Source organism: Thalia democratica, chromosome 4 (assembly GCF_965202585.1).
Source record: "Thalia democratica chromosome 4, ktThaDemo2.hap1.1, whole genome shotgun sequence".
NCBI lineage: Eukaryota > Metazoa > Chordata > Thaliacea > Salpida > Salpidae > Thalia > Thalia democratica.
Window position 1 is genome coordinate 45,121,084 of NC_139168.1, and position 26,325 is coordinate 45,147,408.

Below are 26,325 nucleotides of genomic sequence, written 5' to 3' on the forward strand. Positions count from 1 at the left end.
TTTAATACTTATCTTTTAACATTCACAAACGAAATACTAAATTTATAAATTTTCTAGAGCACTAAAAGGTTTTTTACACTAGTTTGTAACTTTGTAAACGAATAACTAACTGGTCATTATTTACGAAAAACAGAAAAATTTCAACTTTTTTTGTTTACCTTTACACCAACTTTTTTAGCATGCATAAAGAGCCAAAAAAACATTTATTAAGAAAAAAATGTATAGAAAATGCGAACTTTTTTTTACTGGAATTTATAGTTTCTTCATTTCTTTTCTCTGTGTTTATATTTATAAAAATGCTTTGTAAGATTTTTTAATCCCCTTAGATATGAAAATTTCTGGAGATAGAAGACAAGCAGTTTTAAATTAGAAACGAATGTATCGATTTATTTACAGAAATTGATGCAAAGCATTATGTTTAGAGTTTTTACATGCTTACCAGATTTGTTTCGTACTGTAAAAAATTATTTAATCTTAATATAAAAACTTCTTAGAATATAAGTATTTTATATTCTTCTAAAATAGTTTAGTTTGAAAACATAAAAAGATTAAAACATGTGTTTGTTAACGTGCGTAGCTAATTTATTATTAATGTCGACGTAACACACAAGAACAAAGAAAAAGTTTCACTTTACTGAATGAAACATTTTAGATGTTTGTATTCGTGCTTAACTTCCCTAATATTTGTTGCACATCTTACTAGCTTAGTAGGTGCTTATTCACGCATGACTCAGTTGTTTTAATTTTGTATCTTGAAAATGAAGATTTTGTATAAATATTCACTTTTTATTATTACTTAGCTTATATTTAGCGGTTTTATGAAACTTCCTTGAACTTAGTTTCTTAAAAAGTCTTATTAAAGCAGCTTAAAATAAAAAAGAAAATCAGAATTATAGAACTCTTTTTTTAAACAGACATGAAAATTATGACAGTATTTACTGTACTTTGAGTATACTTATTATAGATTATTACATACTTTAGTATGATTCTTATCTATTTCTTTTCATTAAGCTATAGTGTTATGTAAATATTTACTTCTACCTACGTCAATAAAATTTGTTTTTATTAACCCATTAGGTGTATAATCGATTAGTACTATTGACAATATAAAATAGCTAAATATTCAAGACGTACCACATACTTTAAATAATTATTACCTAAAATTACAAATACAAATTACCCTAAAAGAGTCTCAGCTAGATAGAATTAGTTTTACTCTTACTTTACAGTGTATTTTATGTTTTTAGCATTCTACTGCTTAAAGTTTATGTTTAAACGTTTACATTTGTTTTTAATTTTTTAAAGTTAGAAAGTAGCTATTCAATATCTATAAGTTTTGTATTACTAATAATTAATTATATCTAGCGAGACTATTTTGATAAGTATAAGATCTAGTAGTTTACTTTAGCTTTGTCGGTTTTGTTTAAAAGTACTATAACCATGGTAAAAATATTCAAACTGTTATATGCTAAACTACGCAAAATAAAGAAATTAGATTAAAAAGAAACACTTTTTATTGAATATTACTTAAAAAATAAAATTATTGTCAATATAAAAAGCACTTATAACGAGATTAGAACTACTAAAAATAGTGTACGTAAACACATAGTTTTAAACATATTTTTACTTAAAAAATTTAAAGTTTATTATTTATGCCTTTTTTAACCATAAGATTAAATTATGCTTTTATTAATGAGAATTTTTTTTTTAGATTTATTTTTGTAAGCATTTAAATGTTAATTAAATATTACAAGGTGATTATAAACTTCTTGATTTTGTACAGCAACATTCAAGTTCATGCTATAAGTGAGTTTTAAAAATGTTTATTACGTTTATTTATATAGACACTATTTTTTTATTTAGAATAAAATAGTTAAAGTTTATATAACTTTCGTACCAATGCTTAATTCAAAAACAGAATGAAAAATTATCTTACCAATGTATAATGGAAGTAAGATAAGCAAAAAATATCTATATGTATTTAGGAAACAAAACACACTTAAAAATATTAAGCAGTCTTGTAAAAAAGTAAATATTTTTACTTAGTTTTAAAAAGAAGCGAATTTGTGTTTACCACTTTGTTGATAAAAGCTATTTAAAAACGTTGGCATAAAAATATTTTTTTCTAACAATATCAAAATATAAATTTTACACAAGTAATTATCTAGTTGACAAGAAGTTACAAATATCATACTTCTAATTAAATTAAATTCAGACTTTCTTTATTCTATACTTCTTAAGTTAACTGTACACTATGTTTGATTTGAAAAACAATCATTTAGTTCAATGTTTTGTTTTATAAAGCAACTTAACAAAGCTTAAACCCGTAACAATATTAAAACATTATTCTTTTTTTTTTTTTTAATTTTAAGAACAGTAGTTTTAAAAAAATATTTGTTTATATACTTTAATATATCTTATAATATAGTTTTAGATAGAACTATTGTTAGTTAATCAAAACAAAAAGATGATAGGCGTCAATAAACTTTGTCTTTAAGTATCTTTAACTATCAATAATAATGAATAAGAACAAAGTAAGCTTAAATTATCGACTTTTAACAGTGAATTGATTTATTTAGTAAGGTTTAGATTAAAGAAAAAGTACTGTACAAAGTACATATATTTATGCTAAACTTTTTCTTAACTTTAAATTATATTTTGATTTCGTTTAAATACCACATGTTAATTAAATATACTTTTTATAGTTTAAAAATCAGAATTATGTTTTTGGTAAATATTAGAAAAATAAAAATGACAAAAGATAAAAAAGTTATTGTAAAAGTAAAAAATTAATAAAAATCGTAACAGACCCTAAACAATTTGTATTACTAAGTACCAGATATAATATGATATAGCTTTAAATGCTTATGTTCTAAAAAAGCACAGCCCGTCAGAAAATCTAAAATAATGTTTTTGCATTTGTTTGTGATGTTTAATATTTTTCAGACTAGCGGTCAATAAAACTTGATCGGCTCTACGGATTGAAAAAACATTAAATTACTTGCAAAATTATGTTTTAGTTAAAATATTTTTAGATTTTTTTTTTCAAAGTATGCAAAGTTGAGTAAAATATGCATTAATTATATGTATAATAAAGTATTTGCGTACAAAAAAACTATTTTATCTTACCACATTTACAAAAAACTACAATGTGTTAGATTTGTAAACTATTAATAAATGAAATTATAATCTTTATATAAATGTTTTTATTAAATACTTTTTGGGTAGAATTAAGTTTTATAAAATTTATATAAAATAATTTACAGCTTCAAAGTTGTGTTATGGAACAAACAATGGTTTAACTAAAGGAAGAGGTCTCAGATCAGGATTTGAAAATTGTACTATTTTTATAGGGAATCTAGAAGCTACGTTTTTAGGTGAAAAAGATTACAACTTATTCCAGGTTCTTTTAAATATGTTTATTGAAACGAATGAACCTAAAGTGTAGAAAATGTTAATTATGTTATACTTATAAAAGTATATGTTAAGGAACCTTTAACTTTAAGCATATAAAAAAAGAATGATTAATAATTTAAACTTTCTAAAATTTTAAAGATTTTAAAAAATCTTATTAAAATCAACGTAAACTAAAATAATTAACATTGCAATTGATTGACATTTACATACTCAATGACTTAAACATAAACGTTAAAAGCGTATAAAAAAGCTATACTATAAATTAGATAACTAACCAAAATACGGCACAATACAAGTTTAAAAAAATAGAACTAGATTCTCTTATATGAAATAAATTAAATATAAATTAAGTAAAAAGTTAACTTTTAAAATTAATGAAAACGATATTTACTCTTTTTAAATCCATTGCTTTCAATGCTGACTATGGAAAGCACAGTCTACTATAAGTACCATTTCCTTCAGAGAGTACCTCATCATTTTATCCTTTATTTTCGTTAAGATAGTTTTTGTGGTGTCTAAAAAAGCAACCAGATAAAATTCTAAAATTTTCTAAATGATAAATTAGTAGGACAAAAATGATTGTATAACAAAAATTATCTTTTTGGTATAAACACAAATTAACAAAAGCGCAATCAATTTTTACAAAAATCTTTACTTAAACTTATTAAAACTTTACTTATTTAAAACTAAAAATTTATATATTATTATGTAAACGGTTTGATTTATAAAATTGCAAGTTATAAAGTTAAAGTATGACTTCATTATAACTAGTGTATTTTTTAAATCCTACATAAATAGGTTTTTTATTCGTTTTTATTTGACTATCTTAATATTTAAAGAACTACAAATAAATAGTTGTTACAGTAACATTAAAACATAAACTCTAATTAAAAAATGCAAATTATTTTAAAAAGTCAATGGTAAAAGAAATTTTTGCCTCAATATAAATATATACTTTTAAAATTATGGTTAAGATACTTTATACAGACCACTATTTTTTTAAATTTGACTACAAAAAAGTTTTCTTTATATCAGTACATACCGTTATATACTTGTCAGAGTCGGCTCTACTCAATATTCCTAGGGGTAGTACTAACCTTTAAAAATTAAAAAAAACTATTTTAGAGTTATTGAAGCAACTTCTTCAATAAAATGTTTTACTTAAAGAATTTGTGACTGGTTTGTTTATAGTTTTTAGCTTAAACTTTTTTTAATCTTCATAAATAAATGTTTTTTTACCATTTTTTCAACTTATTTCTGAGTGATACTTTTCTAAGTTTTTTAACTAAACATTAGTACAGTAATCTTCTTTTAGGGTACGCGCTTTAGAGCCATATTGTTTTGTATTCAAAATGCAATTTTATATTTAGACTGGCATTTATTACATACACACTTCCTGATAGCAAGCTTTTTTTTGGTCGTGTGTTCATAGTGCTATTTAAGAGAAAGGTCACTTATACAACTAAACAACTTTATGTTTGTTATGTAATGCTGTGTAAAATTTTACAGAATGTCAAAGAAGTTACCGGCTACGTTCTTCTTATGGCAGATAATCCATCAAAGCTGAACTTAACTTCTCTAACACTCATTAGAGGAGAATCACTGCTTTCTGGAAAATATTCTCTTTACTTTATTAGCCGTGATCCTCAAAAAGCATCTTATTTTAAGTAAGATTTCTGTATTTTTTTTTATAACATAGCTACTTGTTGAACTTTAGAAAAGTAAAATAGTAAATATATTGAATACTTATAAAACAAATCTTACAAGTTTTAGTAGTTCTTAAATTAAATAACAGTATCATCTTATCTATTTACTTTAAATTTTTTTTTTCTTTATTCAAAAAGGCTTCCAAACTTGTTGGAAATTAGAAGAGGAAGTGTGTACTTTTCGAACCCTGCCGGAATTAAGTTTTTACGAACTATAGAATGGAATGATTTTTTTCTTAATTCCACCATTCAAAAAGCAGTGTATACAAAACGCTTAAGCAATATTAGAAAAGGTGACTTGTACGTTTATAATTTAAAAATTAGTCAATGTAATTTGACTATAAGTGATAAACGTACTTGTTTTGCTTAAAAGAAAGGTTTCATTTTGCAACAATATACGTATTACTAATAATTTGTTATTATTAAGTTAATGTTAAATATTTATTTCGATACGTAAAACCTTTTAAACTATAATTTAGGTTAGTAAGTTAATTATTCTAGTTTAATTTTAAACTGACAACTCATATAATTTTAATAAGATTTTAAGATTATGTATTTTTTTAATGTTTATCAATTTGTGTCAACTTAATCTTTTTTTTATATACAGGGAGGTGTCATGCCGACTGTCCACGTAAGTTTGGGTGTTGGGGTCCTGAAAAAAAAGATTGTCAAAAAAGCTGTAAGTTTTATTTTAATTTTATTTTAAATTTAAAGTAACTTAGTTTTGTTATCTAAAAAATTTTAGTTTTTGTTTAGATTTAAATTAAAATAAAATTTTTAGAAAATCTAAATTCAATAATTTTCCTAAAGTAAAAAAAAAGTTGTTTATAGAAGTCTGTTTATTAGGACAACCAACATTTTATTCTTTGTAATTTTTGTTCCACATTTATTTTAGATTTTAAAGTTTTATAATTTTTAAATGAATTAAAAATAATAAATAAGTTTATTTTTATTTTTCATCTTTCATAGTTATTAGAGTTTTGTCAAATGTATTTCAACTAGAGTTTAAAAAACAAAATAGTTCCGAATATTAGTAACTATTGCAATTTAAAAACTTAGACTGTCATTTTATAAAACATTTGTTAAAGGTTTCTAAGATTATTATAATACTAAAGTTTCTGTACTTAAAAGTTTTTTAAGTTGTATATCACAAAACAAAAAAAAAATTATAAGGTTTTTATTCCTCGTACAGTGACTTCAAAACGGTTCAAACTAGTAATCTTCCAAATATAGAATTCTCAAAAGATTTTTTTTTAAATTTCTAATGTTTAAGCTTATGTGAAAATCAAAATACAACGTTAAGCTACTAAAAGCTGCAAAAAAAATTGCAAGGGACTGAAGTGCTGGGGACAAAATGAGTGCTGTCACCCACAATGTGCGGGTGGTTGCGTAGGTGGAAGGCAAGATCAGTGCATAGTAAGTCTTATTATGTTTGTAACAATGAGTTAAAAATAACTTACATATCTATTTTGCGTATGTGTTAAAATCTTTGTTCTAATATGTTTTGAAATTTATATTAAACTAGGCTTGCAAAAATGTAGTAGTCGAAGGCACCTGTAGAGAGTCTTGCGAAATTTTGACACAAAACCTAGATGCTCGTGATCATACTAGCCAAGTTCATGAATATTACAGACTATCACACCAGTGTCTAAAACAATGTCCAGGTTTAGCTTTTTTATGCTAGTTTTCAGTTAAAACTAGATTAAAAGAAATACAACAATTTTATCTTAAAGTAATTGAAAACCAACAAAGGTATTCTATTTTAAACGAATAAAACAATTTTACATAGTTTTAACAGAATAGATAAAAGTAAACTTCATAAAACTGTTTTATTACTTTAATAAATTGAGTACTTTTAAAATTTTGTTGTTATATACTACAACAAACTTGTTTCGTTTAGTTTTTTTAGCAAGAATTATGAAAGCTAATATTTTTTTAACTTTATTTAAACAAATATTTATCACATTTCTTTGTAACATATTTTTGATTTAATATTAACAATTTAAGTGTTTGAAAGTATCAGTCTTTTTTTTTTTCAAAAATAAAATAAATTTGTTTTATATTTGTTAGTTTTAAGTTTTATATATGCTTCAATTAATTAAAGAGATTGTTAGTACTTATTCTGTTGTCTTATTTTGTGTTATTTAAGTGTGCTAACTAGAAAAAATATAAAGTTTTAATAAACGATGCTTTACTTTGATAAATTATAAGTTGTTTTTTTCAGATCGGTTTCTTATTCAAGGTGGTGAATGTGTTACAAAATGTAGTGAAAAATACGAAAAAAATCAACATGGTCGTTGTGAATATTGCGGATACAGTTGTAAAAAAAGTAAATTAAGTGATTAATCTCTTTTAAAAGATTTATTAGATATTTTTTTGTTTTAATTTTATTAAACCAAATTTATAACATATATTGTGAAGTGTCTGTTTTTATTATTGTACAGTATTTTAGGTAAGTTGAAATAACTCAAACACAAACATTTAAAGTTACATATTATTATTTCGTAATAGCCTTATTGCTATATCCAATAATCATGGATCGAGACTGTTTGTTTTCAAATAACTGTCATTTAAGATTTAATAGCAAGTATTTAGAGGTCAAAGTTTTTTTTTTTGCGTCTCTTTATTTTTTCTTCAGATGCAGAGTTTATAATTTTTCACCCTGCTTTAAAACGGCTTGAAGGTGCTTTTCCATTTATACTCGAGTATTCTTCCTTTTTCGCTTCGTCATTGACTGCTTCCACGTACCACAATAGAGTAAATACGGATGCTATTAAATATACCTGTTTTAAAAATTAACATTCTGAAATTTTAAATGTAATTAAGTTATTTTAATTACAAAAAAAGTCGTTTTTTTGGACTGTCTTTTTTATAACTTTGGCTTATTTTTTTTTATTCGTTATACATTAACATACTTGGGCATATTTCTTTAGTTTAGCATTTGTTTTTGAATTTTGTTTGAAGATTATTTGATATTATACTATAATTGTGGACGGGCCATTATGCACGAAGGCCATTTTTATACGAAGTCACTTTTGCACGAAGATCATTTTTGCGACAGAACTTAAAAAATAAAGTATAAATAAAAACAAAAAAGAATATTAATAAAAAAATAAAAGTACCAAAAAAGGGTAAGGGTTAGGGGTAAGAGTGATAGTTAAAAAAATTAAAAAAAAAAATAATAAATTAATGAAAAAAAATAGGGAAAAAAAAGTTACTGACCAAGGGTAAAGATTAGGGGTGGTAATGATAGTAAACAACAAGAAAAAATATTAATAATAACTAAAAAAATGTTTTAGAAAAACTTTAATTTTTAAACACCTGCAAAAGTGTCTTTGTAAAAAATTGACGCCTTGAAAAAGTGTCCCTTCCTGCATATTTGACACCTACCAACTATAATAATTTACTTGCTAATCGATATACAAGAATATGATTTAATGTAATTTTTATCTTTGAAGCTTCTAAAATATTTTTTAATTTTTATTTTGATAGTGTTTTGCTAATAATCACTAAGAATATAAAACAAATGAGAGCTTTATAAACATTTTTCTAATAAATTGATATGTTAGAAATCAAACAAAAAAAGATTTCAGTAAAATATTGTTAATATATTTTTTATTGGACAAAAAGAAAATAATTAATCCCTAATACAGTCACTTCTTGCGAATCTACGCACATTGTGTCCACAGCAAAAGTGCGTAACTAAACAAAAGAACGTTAATAACCAAGAGGTAGCAAAAATACCTACTGTTTTAGCTATTTTCTTATAAGGAATTTGATTAAATAGAGCATCGTAACTTTCCCTCTTTTTTTTTTTATTCAGAAGATATTTTTCTTTTAAGTTGTACATATATGTGAAAAGCTATTTAATAAAAAAAAACTATGTCTGTGTAAACTTTTTTTTTCTTCATTGTTTCTTGCGTATGTAAGATTAAACTTGCTTTGCATGGTATTAGAAAATGATCTTTCTTTTATATCATGCAGGACAAGTTAATTCGTAGGTTGGCAAGGAACAACTGAGCTAAAAATAAGATATTTATTAAGTTGAAATGAAACTTCATGCTATAAGTTTGGGAGAAATTTACCATTGTAACTTGTTTGATTTAAAAGTATAAGAGGGCCTCAGACACCTAAAATAGAAAAATCAAATAAATAAAATTCAATAGGCTCGTTGTGAAACGCACAGTCTTAAAATTTAAAAATATATATATTTAAAACCTATTTTTTTCTGTAAAAAAAATCAAATTTAAAGTTATAGTAATTCAATACATACAATAAATTTACATTATTAAATGTTTTCCAAATTAATATTTTCTTAGATTTTGATAACTCTAAAATGCGTAACTAAAACAAGTTCGTAGATTTGCGAGAGGTTACTGTATTGTAGATAGTAAATGCAAACGCAAAAAGTATCTGCCTTTTATTTAATGACGTGTACCCTTTGCAATAACACTTACAGTCAGAGTTGCATTTCGTTTTGACATTTTTCTAAAGTTTGTAAGAGAGTGGCTAGCTACAAGCTTTTGATTAAATAAAAAACAAAAAAAACACGCTTGAGTAAACAACTACAATCAATAAGCTTATACTTCTGACAAGCATGATCTCGATCCATGAATGTTTGAAGATCAAATAACAAATTTTACTACGTCTATATCTTAAAAAAAAATTAAATTTGATAATTTTTTAATAAGCAAAAATATTTTTTTAATAAGCAGTACACTTTTTCAAATAATTTATAAAATAGAATAAATCAATTAAAAAAGTTTTTAAATAAAGCAGATGAAATATCAAACGAGTTTATTTTTAAATCTATATATATATATATATATATATATAATTTATTCAAATGGCGATTTTAAAAATTCTGGAACATATGTTTCACAAAGCTTTAATTTTTCATAAAGCTTTGATCATCAGCCAGTTAAATTCAAAATACAAAGCACTGTACTAAACAAAGATACAAAAGTTATGCAAAAAAACAAAAAACAGTATGACGTAATATTGTACATTACAAATATTCAGTACAAAAATCGATCTACCTTCTAACTAATTAAACAACTAAAATTAACGAAAACAACAGTTAATTGACTATAAAATGCTTCAAAATTTGTTGTGTTTTAAAAGAAGCTTTTTTATATGTCGACAAGACGATTTCAACATTAACATTTCAACAAAAAAAAACCATTATCAAAGATATTTAACAAACATAATATGCGAATCAGTTATTCATGTATGGCGAATTTGGAGAGATTAATCAAGTCACATAATCAAAGGATTTTAAACAAAAGTAATTCAATCAAAAATCAGTGTAATTGCGCCGGTGGCTGTAAATACAATTTGAAGGGGGGCAATTGCCGGTCAGAGAACATTATTTACAAGGCAACAGTTAACTCTGACCTTGAAAAGAAGTTCTACATCGGCCTATGCTCCACTCAATTCAGATTTCGGTATGCCAACCATAAAAAATCCTTTAAAGGTGGTGTATACGAAAATGAAACTGAGCTTTCGAAGTATGTTTGCGGCCTTAAGCGCAAAAACATTGATTTTAAATTAACTTGGGAGGTGATAAAAAGAGCACAGCCAATAGCAGATGGTAACAACCCTGTTTGTAGGCTGTGCTTAAAAGAATCAACAGCCGTTATGTATGCGTTAAAAAAGGAAGGTTGTTTAAATAAGCGAAGCGAATTTATATCGTCTTGTCGACATATAAAAAAGCTTCTTTTAAAACACAACAAATTTTGAAGCATTTTATAGTCAATTAACTGTTGTTTTCGTTAATTTTAGTTGTTTAATTAGTTAGAAGGTAGATCGATTTTTGTACTGAATATTTGTAATGTACAATATTACGTCATACTGTTTTTTGTTTTTTTGCATAACTTTTGTATCTTTGTTTAGTACAGTGCTTTGTATTTTGAATTTAACTGGCTGATGATCAAAGCTTTATGAAAAATTAAAGCTTTGTGAAACATATGTTCCGGAATTTTTAAAATCGCCATTTGAATAAATTATTTAAAAGCCCTTCAAGTGGGCTCAGTTGAAAGTGTTTACGTTTAAACATTAACCTTATTTTTCTTTCTTATTTTCGAAATTTTAACTATGCCTTATGCATTTCGCCATACGCATAGTTTTGCATTTGTAATACAAATAGTGCAAATTTGTACGGAAAGTGCCAGAGAATATTGCAGGTTAAAACTTATGCTTTAAAATGTAAAAATCATATCAATGGTGTACCTTATGTACTCTTTTTCGTTTTAAGTTAAAACAAATTTATATTAAAAAAAATTATTTTTAGTTTTTTTTTTTTTTACATAAGTTTAATGAATACTAAATAAAATACTAAAAAAAGTTTTTTTTTACATAAATAATTTAAAAAAAGTTGAACAACACAAATTTTAATATTTTTCAGTTTTAAAGGGGTGGGCTACGTTTTTCAATAAACTGTCCGGATCCGGAAATATTTAGTCTTTTGCGGGCCGGAGCATTTTCAATTAGTTATTTTCCGGATCCAGTCGAATAATGAATTTTTAGATTCGAATCCGACTAGATACTAATTTTAAGTCGAGATCCAGATCCGGTCGGATTCTAATTAAAATATGAGCTTCGGATCCGGCCGGAATCTAGTTATATTGATACAGTGGATCACTTTTTTGAATCCTTAAAATTCACAAATTTTTCTCAAGTCTGACTACTTAAGATATATATTGAGACATGTCAGATGATAAAACAATGTTATAAATATAATTGACATTGTAATTGACAAAGGTAAGTATGTAAAACATCGTACTTAAAAAACACTTTGCTTGGGGTAATTTGAGAAAACGATATTCCAACTAAGTTAGAACAACACAAAGTATTAGGCAAAATGGTAAGTTATTAGAAGACTTTAATTTACAAAGTCATTTTTAGCATGTTTTTGAAGTCAAATTGATACAGTTTTGATTTGTAAAAATATGATGCAAAGTTTTATAGAAACTTTGTAATACTGACCCTTCGCGGGTCTGCCACTTCGCTTGCGGGCCGGTAATTTTCATTTGCGGGCCGGATACGGCCCGCGGGCCGTACGTTGCCCACCCCTAGTTTAAAACATCATAAACCTTATTTTAGAAGTTTTAACATTAGATTTTAACAATGTAAACAAATAAAATTCTAAAAATTATGTATTAAACCTAAAATCTTTTGAAAAAGCCCGAAGCTATACTGTTCGCGAATCTATGCGGGGACGAAGTTACGTTATGTTACTACATAATAAGGTTTAATCGTATCAACTAAAAAAATTGTGTTTTTGTCTAGTGTACAATCTTTGTTTAAGTATAATAATATTGTTTATTGAACGGCAAAATTTAGCGCTAAAAATTTGGTCCTTTTGGTTATCGAGTCGTACACCAAAAACCTTTAACTTCTAATAAACAGTTATTTGATCTATTTTTATTGGTAATGATTAACTTTTAACGTATGGTTTTTGTGAAATTTACAATAATATCAAATTAATAAGAAAAATAGTCATTTCATGCTTATTTTTGTCAACTAGATATTTTCAACTTTGATATCAGTTTAATTTAGTTTTTCTTAAACGAATTGAACAGAATTTTGATATGCTGTACTACTTATAGCAATGACAATTAGCGCTTAAATGAAATAAAAACATATCATTTTATATGTTATGAACTATTATTGATCTCCAAAAAAAAATATAGGTTTAAGCTAAATGGTTTAATACATTTCATAAGTAATAAAACAACGTTGATAAGTTCAAAAAATAAACTTCAATTAAATAAACAAGCAAAGTTTTGTAAAAAACTCTGCTAGGTTAGCATAAAGTTTTTAAATATTTACACAACAATCTTAGAACTACTTATTACAACTGTAAATAGTTAATGCGGATAAAATTCCGAACATTTTCAATAAATTATAAATTCAGTTACCTATAGACTTGAAAATGAGCAAATTTTTTTCTATAGATTATTGTAACCCTATCAAAGATAGTAAAGGACAAGTAAATTCAACAAACATCAAAGAGTTTGAAAACTGTACCGAAGTAAAAGGAAACATTCAGTTTTTTGTTGAATCATTTAATACAAAGCTGTAAGTTGAATTTTTATTTATTATTAATACTAAAGATTTTGTTAAAATATACAAAAAATACCATATTAGTATAGATATTGAAACTGTTACCCTCAATTTTCGTTCATTCAAAAACTATTTCGCTAGTGGTAAAATTAAAACTATAAAAAAAACTTGTCATTTATAAAGTGTTTAAATAGCAATAAAAATCTAGTTTTCTGTCTAACTTATTTAATCTTTTAAACATTATGTTTCATTTAGAGTCAACAAAACCAAAAACTAAAAGTTGAAATAAAAATTGTATATCACTTTTTAAATACAGTTTTCTATAATAATTTAAAGTTCTAATATTAGCAGATACCTTGCAAACAGAAAATCGTTCCTTATAAATGTAAAAAATCATTTTTCTACAATAACTAACAAATAACTATATTTTTATTAATATTTTCCATCTACCTAGTGTGCATATATTTTTCTTCAGTGGTCTACCGTGCACAATTTAGGAAAAAATTATGAAAAACGGTCTTAGACATCACAAATATGTTTACTTATCTTTACAATTTACAACTAAGTTAAAGTACTTTTATTAAGTATATTTGCCTCATGAAGAAACTTAAGTTGTAATAAAGTACTTATAAAATAAAATCTTAAAATTTATTTTTATAAGCTACTGTTTTTAAACATTATCTTTTATAAAACTGAAATCCTGAGATAAGCAGACAATAAAGTTGTTCATACATCGTGAAATAAGTGATAAGTTAAGTCATATTAAAACTATTCTAAGCAATTCTGTTATATTTATGTATGTCATTTTTTTTTGGATTTCATATAATAAATAAAACAGTAGTATTTTAAGTACATTTGTTTGTTTACATTTCAGTTCAGCTAAAAACAACTTAAACCTGCTAAAGGTGTTTTAAAGTTAAACTGTTTTTTGTTTATACATCTAACTTTTAATGCTTTTTTCAACACTATTTGAATAAACAAATAAATTACCTAAAAGGAAAACTAAATATTTTTTTTTTACTTCATAGCTTTTACGCTTAAACTATGTACAGTTTTAATAAATGGTTAAATACAAACATCGTTTTTTATTTATTTTATAAATATATTTTTTTGTACATTGTTGTAACATAAAAGTTTTAGATTAAATTCTTTTTTTCTTTTTTTTTAAGAGTGGTTTTTCAAAAATACGTAGTCTTTTTAAGAATTTATATATAGCAAAAAGTAAGAGTCAACTAAGTTTATGTATATTTTTTACTATAATTTTTTTAATGTTTCCTATAATAGTTTTTTTAACGCTAAATACAAAAGTTAACAATCAATATAGATTGCTTAAATTGAGTTTTTAATGTTTTTTAATATTCAAGTAATGAAACCAGTAACACAAAAGTTTTTGTTTTTTTAAATATAAATTGTTATAAACTGAATATCTTGAGATTTACTTTTCAGGAAAAATATCTCTTTAGAGGAACTAAAACACTACTTTCAAAGTGTTGAGATAATTACTGGTAAGTTAAGAATTTACTACCTATATATTTTGTATACATAAGTATTTGAATTCAAAATACATTTTAAATCACTAAACTACTGTAAAATTAAGTAGAGACTTTTTTTCAATATAAGTTAATTAATTGTAGAAAAAATCTTTTTACAAAAGCAGTTATCAAAATTTTAAATGTTGATTAAGAACATTCTTTGATAAAGTATAACGATAAAAGTTTATAAGTAGTTAACGGCGATTAACATCTTATTGTATTAATTCCATACATTTACTCATAAAAGAATAATTTTAAGAATTATTGTAAACAAAGTCTTTTCTACATAACTTTCAACTTAACTGAAATTATTAACATATAAAATTTGTTTAAAAATAATCGTTTAGACTTAAACTGTATAACAAAATTAAAACTTATAATTCTTTTTTTTAATGGTACAGTTAGTAAAAAATCACTTTAAAACAGAAAAAATTGATAATAAACTATAATTTTAAAAAACTTTTCCGCAAAAGAACAAATAAGTTATTTTTTTTATTAAGATTTTAAAGTTCAGAGCCTTCTTGATAGGTTTTTTTTGTTTCAATATTCCGCTACATTATCTAAAAATAAACTAACAAAATAGTTGTAATAATCTAAAAAGATTCAAACAAAATATTTTTTTTTTAAGTGATGTTTGCTATAGAAATTTTAGTCAATAACTGGTTACATTTACTGAGTGTTTTATTTAATAAATGCTACAACAAACTCAGAACTGTATTCTATAAGCATCCTAGTTCGCAAGTTACAGATTTAGTTTATATAGCAGTAGTTGTTTAAATATTTTCATTATTAAGCTACGGTATAATTGAGCTTCACAAGATGCTCAACTAATTTTTTTAAAACAATAAATATTAGAGTTGTAGTTAAACTACAAAATATCGCCTACCCATGCAATTAATTTGGTAAAGATATGAAACAGAATACTTAGCGATTAAATAAAAGGGTTAATTAATAAGTAGAATTGTGTCACTTCATATTAGTATAATACTATCATACTTAAATCCAGAGTCAGGCAAAATCTACAGAAATTAAAAACACAACAGTAAAGCTTGTGTTTCAACAAACCCTAATGTTGTTTTAACATCAAAAAAGTTTAAAGATATTATACTTTGAAAATATTAAAGTTGTACTGTAAACATTTTTTATTTCAACAAATACAATATGAGCCAACTCTCGAACTATAGAGCGATTTTTTCAAAGTGTGTACCTGTGCTAACTTATTTTAAAGAATTACTGCTCTTAAAGACTAAATTAAGGAACATATCTAACAAATTGAAGAATTATTATTACCAAAAAATACTAGTGCATTAAATTACGCAAAAACATTAGTTAGATGTTTTAGTTGTGCAGAACAATAACTTGAATCAAGAATGTATAGTTTAGTTTTAATTGATAAGGCTTGTTTTTTTTAATGTCTACAGTATTTTCTATTTGGTACAAACTTTGTTTTATTTTATATCGTTTTATATAGTAATAAAAAATTCCACGAATACAATACAAAAGCAATATCAAACTGTTTGCAAATTAAAACTTTTAAAAATTAATTGCTTTATTATTAAACACCATAACAAATACTAATAAAAAATTATTTTTAGAACTAAATATAACTTAAATACTTCTGTCTCTAAACTATCTTTTTTTTAGTTTTAAATAACTAATTATTTCGTCCAACAGGATTTCTAACAATTTACAGCTGGCATCCTAATGCAACAAGCTTTGATGCTTTTGAAAACTTACAAGAAGTCCAAGGACGGAGCCAGCGCGAAGTTTACTCAATTGAAATAGTTGATAGTTTTAAGAAGAACATTTCAGAAATGTCACACGTATGTAACTACTATGTCAATAAAAATAAATTCAATATCATCTATAGTTTAAAACGTATTTTGCAACTAATACTGTTCACAGAAGTACAAGTAATAACTTAAGGCTAAATAAAGTTTATAATTTAATTTAGATAAAATCTCTCGGACTAAAATCTTTAAAGAGTGTTAAGAATGGAAAAGTTGTTATTAGAAATTTAAAAAATCTGTGTTACTACAAGTTAGACTGGAATAAGATAACTCATGGAAAACAAAATACTTCAAACGTTGTGAGAAATCTATCTGAGCAACAGTGTGAGTACTTTTGGCATTACTAATTCAACTACTTTTGGCGTTTTTATTCTAGTCTTTAATGCAAGATTTTTTCATATTTAAATCTTTGCTCGATTATGAGCAAAAAAGTATTTAAATCTCAATTTACTGTTAAAAACTTTTATTTCACAACAAACTACAACACTTTTGCATAACTTTTTATTTAAAGCAACAAAGATTTTTTTGGAAACTAGTTCATTTATAAGGAGAACTAAGTCATTTTACGCTATAAATCAACAGGCAACTGCACAAAAGATTGTACGTTTTGTGCGGGACCCAAAAAAGAAGATTGCACTGCTTGTAAATTGTTCAAGTATGATAATAACTGTGTTGATACTTGTCCACGTACAAAGTCTCTGTACAACAAAGTTACATACAACGACAAAAACAAAAGTAAAACTTTAATAATAAAAATACAATTCGTTAGCTTTCTTTTTTATATTAACTCATCTTTTATATTGAGTTTCCTACAATCAGTAAGTTTAAATCCTAGTGAAGTAGTTTAACTTTTTTGCTACTTTTTAAAAGTTTTATCTTTAAAGATATTTTTCACATTTATAAAGTCTTTTATTAGAAAGAACCACTCTTAAAATAAGATGACTAAAAAGATAACTAAAAAATATATTCAAAAGTAAATGTATAACTTTAGTTAAAGTTCGTTTTTTATGTAAATTTTAGAATTTGTATTATTGTATGTTTTTTAGGGAAAACGGTAAATTTTAATCATTGAAGACTTAACTAACTATATTTGTTTGTACTTTAAAAAGGTATTAAAAACTAATTAAAAAAGTGTTATGCTGTTTATCTAGAGACCTTACTATTGTTTTATTTAATATGAAAATATCACAAATGTGTTGAATGAACAAACCGATATTAGTTTCTATTTAGCTTATATTTAAAACTTTGTGATATGAACTACTATAAAAACTCATAAAAACCTAAGTATAAAAGCTAAATATTTTTTTAGATGTTTCATACACTTGTGGTTTATGTCATGAGTATTGTGCAGAGTGTAGTGGACCAGGTTTAAAAAACTGTACTAAGTGCAAACTTAAAGATACAGTAAGTAATGTGTGTGTAAAAAGTTGTCCACATTCAACATTTATTGACGAAAACCTTTGCAAACCAAAGTAATGACTGTACTTTATTTAACTATAAATGTACTAATGATGAAATCGAAACTACATTATATTTTTAAGTAGATTACTTTCTCAAAACCTAAGATAGCTAATAAGTAGTCATTTCTCTTGTTTCTTTTAGCTCAAAATGAAGAAGCTTTATTACTTTTAGTTTTCTGTCTATCAGAACTTATTTAATTTTCTACAAATCGGTTTATTACTACTAAAAAATATACGTGTTCACTTACACATGGCAACATTTAATTACATCGTTGATTTTTACTTAATTCTTAATATTAGTATACTTTATCTCGACTTAAAACTAAAAAACAAAATTTAGTTTAAAAATTTTAACTAACCTTATTTATTTAATTTGAAAACTTTTAATTTGGATGATGTCTTCGGAACTGTCTTAATATAGCTAATTGCGTTTTACTCTGATGAAGTAAAATTTATAAAAATATATAAAATGTAAACAGCATTAAATATTGTGCTTAAAAACTAATTTATAAAAAAATAATTATATTTCCTTTCAACATACTGAGATTATTTTAAACTTATAGTTTCTAACTACAAACAAAACCATAGAAAAAAAGCACTTTTGGTTTGTAACATAACATTTTACTTCTTCAAAATTAATGTTTTAAGATTTTAATTTTTCTATAGATTTTTTACCTAAATACAAATCTACAGTAACTTTAGTTTTACACAACAAAAATTTAACTAGTTTTCAATCATATAAGTATATAAGTCTCATACATAAATAAGCTTTGTAAAAACAGGATATAGTACATAAATTAGTAAATAACAAAAACTAAGAAACTATTTATAAGATCTAAGTATGCTTTAGAATTTGTATAACTAATTAAAGAACTAAATAACTGTCAATATTACCATCATAGATCAAACTAAAAATTCAATTTAAAACTAAGCTAACTAATAAAATTATTATAACAGATTGTAAACCTAATGTTTATCACATGAACTACAATTCAACAACGCAGTTTATTTAAAAACGTTTTTATACTACTTTGTTTTATTTAATTTTTAAAAGCTTATATATTTCACCACTGCACTTAATGTTCATTTATTTAGTCATATTACGTTCTATCTTTATTTATTTTGTTTTACACCATTGTGACAAGTTATAATTTTTTATTTTTTTCAAACAGAAAGAAAGCAATCTTTTTCATGTTGATTATCGGATTACTTATACTTCTAGTTTTTTCGATGTTATTTTTGACTTTATATATAAAAAAGTGGAAAAAGAGCAAAAAAGTATGTTAAAGTTTTAATTTTAAGTCGTTACACATAAACCCAGGGGTAAGCATGTTTTTGATAGTCGCGGGCCGAATTTCCGTAATAAAAATCATCGCGGGTCGCAGTTATAGTTTTAATTACAACATGATCTTTTGTTTTACTCTCGTTACAAACCCCGCTATTTGCTTGTCAGTTTACATTTCATTACATACCAAAGAATATCTAGTGAAACTTTTTAATTTTTTTAGTGGGCAGTATTTTTCTCTCGGGGGCTGCAGTTTGCTTCTAAATAAATATTTAAGTAATTGCATAACAAAACTCTTTTTAAAATATAACAGTTTGTTTGTTATTTTTTATATCACAATAATAACAGTTTTGTTACATTGTATAAACTTATAAACTTTAAAAATATTTGGCTATACTTATTTTGATTGCAAACTATTTGACTGGATATAAAAACAAGAAACTATATAAAGATGCCTGTTATTTTTAACCCTAAGAAAATTTTATTATTTTTAGTTGTATCATGTTTTTTTTTTTTGTTTTCGAACATTCTTGTTTATAAGAATTCAGTATAGTTTTTTATGTGCTTTTCTATTAAAAAACATAGATAAATTTATTTGTCATATATTATGTGTTAGACATATAGTTCCTTGTTATGTCTACAAAAAAAGCTATCTTTAATTGCTCATAATATCTTTTATTTCTGAGCTCATAAGTATGTAATGTGTTTAAAACGGTTACATTACAATTAAAATTCCTACAGTGTAAACTCTTAATAAAATTTTTAAGTGGTCACATCTCAAAAAGTAATATATAAGTTTTTGAAAAAGTTTAAAAAAACGCTCATGTAGGTCTAACTAAATAGTAAGATTATGATGATTAAAAAGATCTAAAAAAAAACATTTAAAAAAACAGAACATTTATCACTACTAAAACTTATTATATTTTGTAATTTTTAAAAAATTTTTTAACCATTTCTTAAAAATTTCATAAATTTTCAAAAAATAAAACCATGTAATTCTAATTGATAAAATTATAATGATAAAACATTTTTGTTTTCTTATAATTAGTAATTTAATAATTTATCAAGTATATAATATACAATAACTCAAAATTATTAAAATTTGAACAGTCGCCCACCCTACTTAAACATATGAAAGGATTTATATAATCTCTATTAAGACGTTAAATATCCAAGTAGTGTACGACTCGCCAACAGAAAGATTTTTCTGTACAACAGGTCTTAGGACAAAACTTTTTGAGCTTTTTTTTGTCGTCAATAAACAATATATCACAATATTTTTAAAACCAAAAAAAAACATCTTTGAAAGTCATCTGAACCAAAACTTGGACATTTTTGGGTAATGAGGAGACAAGCTAAAGACTTGTTAAACTACATGTTTTGATTATATCACTTCAATCATCAGACAAAAACTGTCGGTAGACTAAGATATAGGTTTTGTTTATGAAACTAGTAAAGTTATCGAAGCTGAAGAAAACTTTAGTCTGATGATCGAAATTATAAAATAAAAAAGTAGAAATTGTATTAAATATTAAACTTTGAATATAGGCTTACAGAGCATAAAATTCCAGACTTTAGTTCTGTTGATGTACGCCGGTGTTTTATTTTTGTTCTCAGCATAAACGACCGAGATGTCAAGCTAGTGAACAAATAATTGCACGGAAGTTAGACATGCTGACGTCACGAACCATACCAGCAAAAAAAAGTTTCATGATAAAAGATCATAACTATTTGTAGAGTACATACAACCGCTTTCTTTGTTTAAACGGTTATAACTAAACAATTTTAATTTTCAATTAAAACAAAACCCTAGTATTAGTCTACCGAGAGCTTTGGTCTAATGATCAAAACTTGTCAACACCAACTTAATTACTTCTAGTATCAAAATTTCCAGTTATTTTTTTTAGCATGTTTATACATATAGCACTTGGTTATGTACAAACTAATTTATCTTAATTTATTTAATATTTGACTATCAATTGTTTTTTTAAACTAAAACTATATATTTTTTTACTGTAAAATGTTTTATGCTTCAGCTTTTAAAACATGTATATAAACTAAACTGTTTTTTTTATCACTATCATACTACAAAAATTTTAACTTTAAATTGAAAACATTAGTATTGAAATTAGTAAAATTTTATTGTAAATTTATTTTTTTCTCTTAGTATTTATTTTTAGTTTAAAGTTAGTTCATAAACAACTACAAATTTGTTTTATATATATCTGTAACGTTTACTTTTTGTAGATTCACAATATCAAAACAAAATTTGTTTTATTTTTATAATAACTCTTTGATAAATTATTTAAACAGCCGAAGCTCTATAATTTCGATGACCCAGCTGCACCATTGGTACCATTGAGTCCAGATAGTGGCTTATCGCCAAACCAAGGAAATTTACGAATTGTTAAAGTAAATAAAATTTTAGTGTAAACAAAACTTGTTACTGCAAACAAAACTAAACAAAATTACAGTGAGGATACTTATTAAAATATTGCTGTAACCATTTTCAACGGATATAACAAAACATATAAACTTCAATTAGTTTAAAAGTATACTTGTTACTTTAATTAAGCTTATGTCATTTAAATATAGCTGTTTTATTTATTTAAATACTGTTTTCGGTTTTGTAAGTCTTATACAGTAATAATATATTTGTTTACTAAAAAAATTATTGGCCTTAGTCTTGTAAACTATTGAGTAGTTTTTAGGACACGGAATTAAAAATAGGAAGCATACTGGGTTCTGGTGCATTTGGAACTGTTTACAAAGGTACCAAACAGTTTAATACAATCAAAAAATTAATACGTTTAGGTTCTATTATTTACACAACTATCTTAAAGTAAATTTAGTAACCGTCATAAGTCATAAATAAGTTTTCACAAAAAAATTACTATTTGAAAACTTTGCCATTGTTTTAAAAGTTGTTGCTTGAACAATATAATAATCAACAAACTACTAATTTACTTTAGGTTTCTATATTCCTGAAGTTTCAGAAAACACAAGAAAAGTAAAAGTACCAGTTGCAATTAAAGTGCTAAAAAATTCCTCTGAAAATGAAACAGATAGTGAATTGCTAAAGGTTAAGATTAACATAATTTGTTATAGCTTTTAAAAATGAAATATAAATATTTCTTATCTTTTACTTGTGAAATATGAAAGCTAACTAGTAACTAATAATTCTAGTTATTATGTCTACTATTCAAAAGTAAAATTTCCTTATATAACTATATGTTGTAAGTTTTGTATTTACTATAAGTAAGCTAAATTTAATCAAAAAAATATTAAACTATTTTATTGAGTAGGTTAGCCCAACTCTATTCTTTCAGGAAGCTTTGCTAATGGCATCTTGTAGTCACCATAACCTGGTCAAATTGCTAGGTATCTGTATGTCTACACAAATACTTTTGTTATCTCAACTTATGCCTCTAGGAAACTTGCTTAACTATGTGAAAGAGAACAAAAGTTATATTAGAAGCAAAAATATTTTAAACTGGTGTCTACAAATCTCGCAAGTAAAAAAGCTCGTTTTATAAACCTTTAGCTTTTTCTTACATTAAAATAAGTATGTTGTAATACTTTTACTTAGTATCCAAAATATATTAATTAATTATAATTTCTTTTTTAACTCAATAATAATAATTTATTTTTAATTGTGTCGGGCTTAACAAAACAAGTTAATGATCACATACATAATGATAAAACTTTATACCTGACACTAAGTATTAACGAGCCATTTGAGATAAGTTAGTTCTGCTTTGAGTAAACGTTAATGTATTTTTTCACTTTTATTTGTATAAAATTTTAAGTTCAATAAGTATTTAAAGTGCATTAAAGTTAAACTAAGTAAATATTAATGTATTATAAACTAGTTTTAAACAAATATATTTTAAATTTATACATTTCATTTAAAGTACTTTACCATTTATGCTAATCGATAACTTTGACTACTGATTGCTTTTACAGAATAAAATGATAAAAATGTATGAAATGTACCAGTATTTCAAAATTTAGAACTTTTTTGTATTTAACAAAATCTGTAAACAGCATATTACGTTAGAATTAATTCTTAAAATTTAAACGGTAGTTAAAAATATTCAATTTTCTTTTTCATTTTTTTACCAATTATTTTATAGTAAGTTGAAAAGTTTAAATTTAAAATTCTAATAAAGAAAACTTATGATAGTTTTGTCTTAAAAAATAAATCATTTTAATAAGATCAATAAGTTTAAAGTCAAAATGATACTAAATAAAATGTTTTTACTAACTTTTTTACTTTTAAATTAGTTTTATAAATATGTAAAGTTATGAAATTTATTTTAATTTTCAAACTGTCACAATCATATAACTTTTACGTAAAATACAACGTATTCATAAGTTTTAAAACAATACATTTTTGTATTAATACTCATTTCTTTGGTTTTATAGGGAATGCAATACTTATCAGAAGAAAAGCATTTAGTTCATAGAGACTTAGCTGCAAGGAATGTGCTAGTAAAATCTCCTACCCATGTTCGTATAACAGATTTTGGGCTGGCAAAGCTGCTTGATGTAAACAAAACATTTTACAAGTAAAAATCTTAATTTATAATACTTATATTTTTAATTTTTTTGAATGTCTGTTTTCTTTTTTTATAGGAGTTCTAAAAATTACTTATCTTTGCTTTGAAGTTATGTTTGAATTGAAAATAAAACTACAACTCTTAAAGTTTTGGTTTTAAGTATACGTTTTAAATACTTAAAATAAATATGACCTAATTATTGATTATATTATGTTTGATTCTGCAGTAATTTATTTCATAAGATTTTCAAATATTATTCATTAACCAGTAGATTGGATTAACTATTGTGTCTCAGTTTAGTTTTTATACGTCGACCAAAAACTTATAAAATTTTGCTAAATTTTGTTTTTTTTTTGTATTGTTTTTTTTTCAGGTCAGAAGGTGGAAAATTGCCAATTAAGTGGCTTGCTCTAGAATCCATTGAGAAACAAATTTTTACACAGAAAAGCGATGTGTGGAGTTTCGGTATTTCTTTACTGTCCTTTTTTTAAGTTTTATAAACCCTTTGTAGTATTCAAAACTAAACATTTTTTTTTTTTAATATTAAATCTTTGTTATTTTAAAAACGTTTAACTCTTATTGATTGTATACGTATATAATGATTATTTTATTTTCTAATATGCAACAGATAGAAGAAAAAACTTATAAACTGTAGATATAAACTTTTTTTAAGGTGTTACAGTTTGGGAGCTACTAACTTTTGGGGAAAGGCCTTATGGTACTAAACAAGCAGCAAAAATACCTGAACTTTTGCGAAAGGGTTTGTTGGAAAAACTGAGCAATTTGTATCGATTTTCAAAAGTCTTTACTCTACTTTTTTAGATTAAGGACATAAACAACACCAATTACTTGTTGTATGACATGACTTTATGTTTTATAAAAATTTCCTCTTACAATTGAATTTTTTTCACATTTTTAAAGTTTTAAAAGTGCAATACTACATGTGAAATTGAAAATTTTTCAAGCTAACTTCAAGCGTAACTTTTCAAAAAATATTCAAAAAAAAGTTTGATATAATTAATATATAGATGAACAACATTCTTCTTTCAAACCAAAAATTAATGTTATATAATTAAAAGTATACATTCAAAAGGTAGTTTTACCAAAAAGTCTTTGTTTTTTGTAAAACTGACTAATAAAATTTATAAACCGATTCAAAATGTTTTTTAAGTTTATTTGTTTCTACGTAAAAACGATAAATAACTTCAAAACTGAAGTAACCTTGTCTATATAACAAAACTTTTAACACTACCTTCTAAACCCTTTACGTTCTTTTATAAATTGAAATAAGGCAAACTATAGTTCCATTTTAATCTAGATTCTAAAGCCTTTATATAAGACTTAAATAAGTTCGGAAAATATCGCTTTTCGAATTTATATAATGTTATATATATTTTTTTAAGTTATTAAAATATAGAAATAAGTTGCTTTAGAACAAAAAGTACTTTAAATACTGCATATTGGTTTTTTAAGCAACTTTACTACTATATACACTTAATAAAAAAACCTGAAACTTTTTAACCAAAAAAAAATTAAACAAATTGTAATTTAGGTGAAAGACTTTCTCAGCCAGACATAGCAACAGTTGATGTGTATATGTTAATGATCAGATGCTGGACAGTTAATCCTGAAATTCGACCGACTTTCCGACAGCTGTGTGAAGACCTAACTACTATGGCAAAAGAACCACATCGTTTCATCGTTATATCAAATGTGTTTTTTTTGCTTTTATAACAATTTTATTAACATAAAAAATCGCCTTTTATAGCAAAAGTGCATAAAACATCTAAATTCTAAACTGTTTCTTAAGCCTTTTGTAAAAAGAATAACTTTTTTTTTTAGCTGGACTTTATACTACTTTATATCTTAGTTATCAAGACTTTATATAGTTGTTAGTTCATTTTGACACCGGACAATAAAATATAAAATTTTTAGGAAAAAGAACCAGCATTTAATCTTCCGAGTTCATCTAATGTCGACTATTTTCAAGATCTTATAACTGAAACTGAACATGATGGCTTAGAAATAACAGAAGCTGAAGACTATCTTCTTCCTGGTAACTTCATAAGTTTATCAATTTTTGTGACTATTCAAAACTAAAATTGAAGTCGTACTACTCTTACGATAATTTGAACTAATTATCTATCATAGTAAATAAGCTTATTAATATAAGCTTTTCTTTATTAGAAACGCACAAAATTATAATGTCGCTATCAACGAAAGGTTTCTACTTATACACTTTTATTGGCCTGGATTACAACGCAACGTGCGCTTTAACTTGTATAGTAGATGCCCCCAAGATAACGCTTAAATTATAGTTGACTTAAATAAACTAATATGAACTACTTACTATTTACTAAATGTTTAATAAATCAGTTACTTATACTAATTTAAACTGAGTTCGAATTTGTGATAATGATTATATTTACAATGAATTTGCGAAACGAAAAGATGATAAAATACTGCACAACATTACACTAATAAACCAAATTATCAATTCTTTTAA

General features: G+C 24.6%; 1 protein-coding gene across 1 annotated transcript in view; it reads left to right on the top strand.

Annotated features, from left to right (window-relative positions):
• The first annotated feature begins 1,711 nt into the window (after window positions 1-1,711).
• The window catches only part of LOC145834199 (epidermal growth factor receptor-like), a 33,504-nt gene continuing 8,890 nt past the window's right edge, over window positions 1,712-26,325 (top strand). The window contains exons 1-24 of the mRNA XM_082941575.1: window positions 1,712-1,806; window positions 3,267-3,403; window positions 4,927-5,084; window positions 5,262-5,416; window positions 5,731-5,802; window positions 6,427-6,539; window positions 6,649-6,787; window positions 7,348-7,452; window positions 13,082-13,205; window positions 14,637-14,695; window positions 16,397-16,545; window positions 16,677-16,836; window positions 17,095-17,247; window positions 17,822-17,984; window positions 19,145-19,250; window positions 21,571-21,669; window positions 21,969-22,029; window positions 22,230-22,339; window positions 22,587-22,772; window positions 23,686-23,828; window positions 24,193-24,284; window positions 24,493-24,579; window positions 25,372-25,532; window positions 25,755-25,875. Coding sequence (XP_082797701.1) covers window positions 1,734-1,806; window positions 3,267-3,403; window positions 4,927-5,084; window positions 5,262-5,416; window positions 5,731-5,802; window positions 6,427-6,539; window positions 6,649-6,787; window positions 7,348-7,452; window positions 13,082-13,205; window positions 14,637-14,695; window positions 16,397-16,545; window positions 16,677-16,836; window positions 17,095-17,247; window positions 17,822-17,984; window positions 19,145-19,250; window positions 21,571-21,669; window positions 21,969-22,029; window positions 22,230-22,339; window positions 22,587-22,772; window positions 23,686-23,828; window positions 24,193-24,284; window positions 24,493-24,579; window positions 25,372-25,532; window positions 25,755-25,875 — 2,926 coding nt within the window. The 5' untranslated portion in view covers window positions 1,712-1,733. The remainder of the gene's footprint in view (window positions 1,807-3,266; window positions 3,404-4,926; window positions 5,085-5,261; window positions 5,417-5,730; window positions 5,803-6,426; window positions 6,540-6,648; window positions 6,788-7,347; window positions 7,453-13,081; window positions 13,206-14,636; window positions 14,696-16,396; window positions 16,546-16,676; window positions 16,837-17,094; window positions 17,248-17,821; window positions 17,985-19,144; window positions 19,251-21,570; window positions 21,670-21,968; window positions 22,030-22,229; window positions 22,340-22,586; window positions 22,773-23,685; window positions 23,829-24,192; window positions 24,285-24,492; window positions 24,580-25,371; window positions 25,533-25,754; window positions 25,876-26,325) is intronic.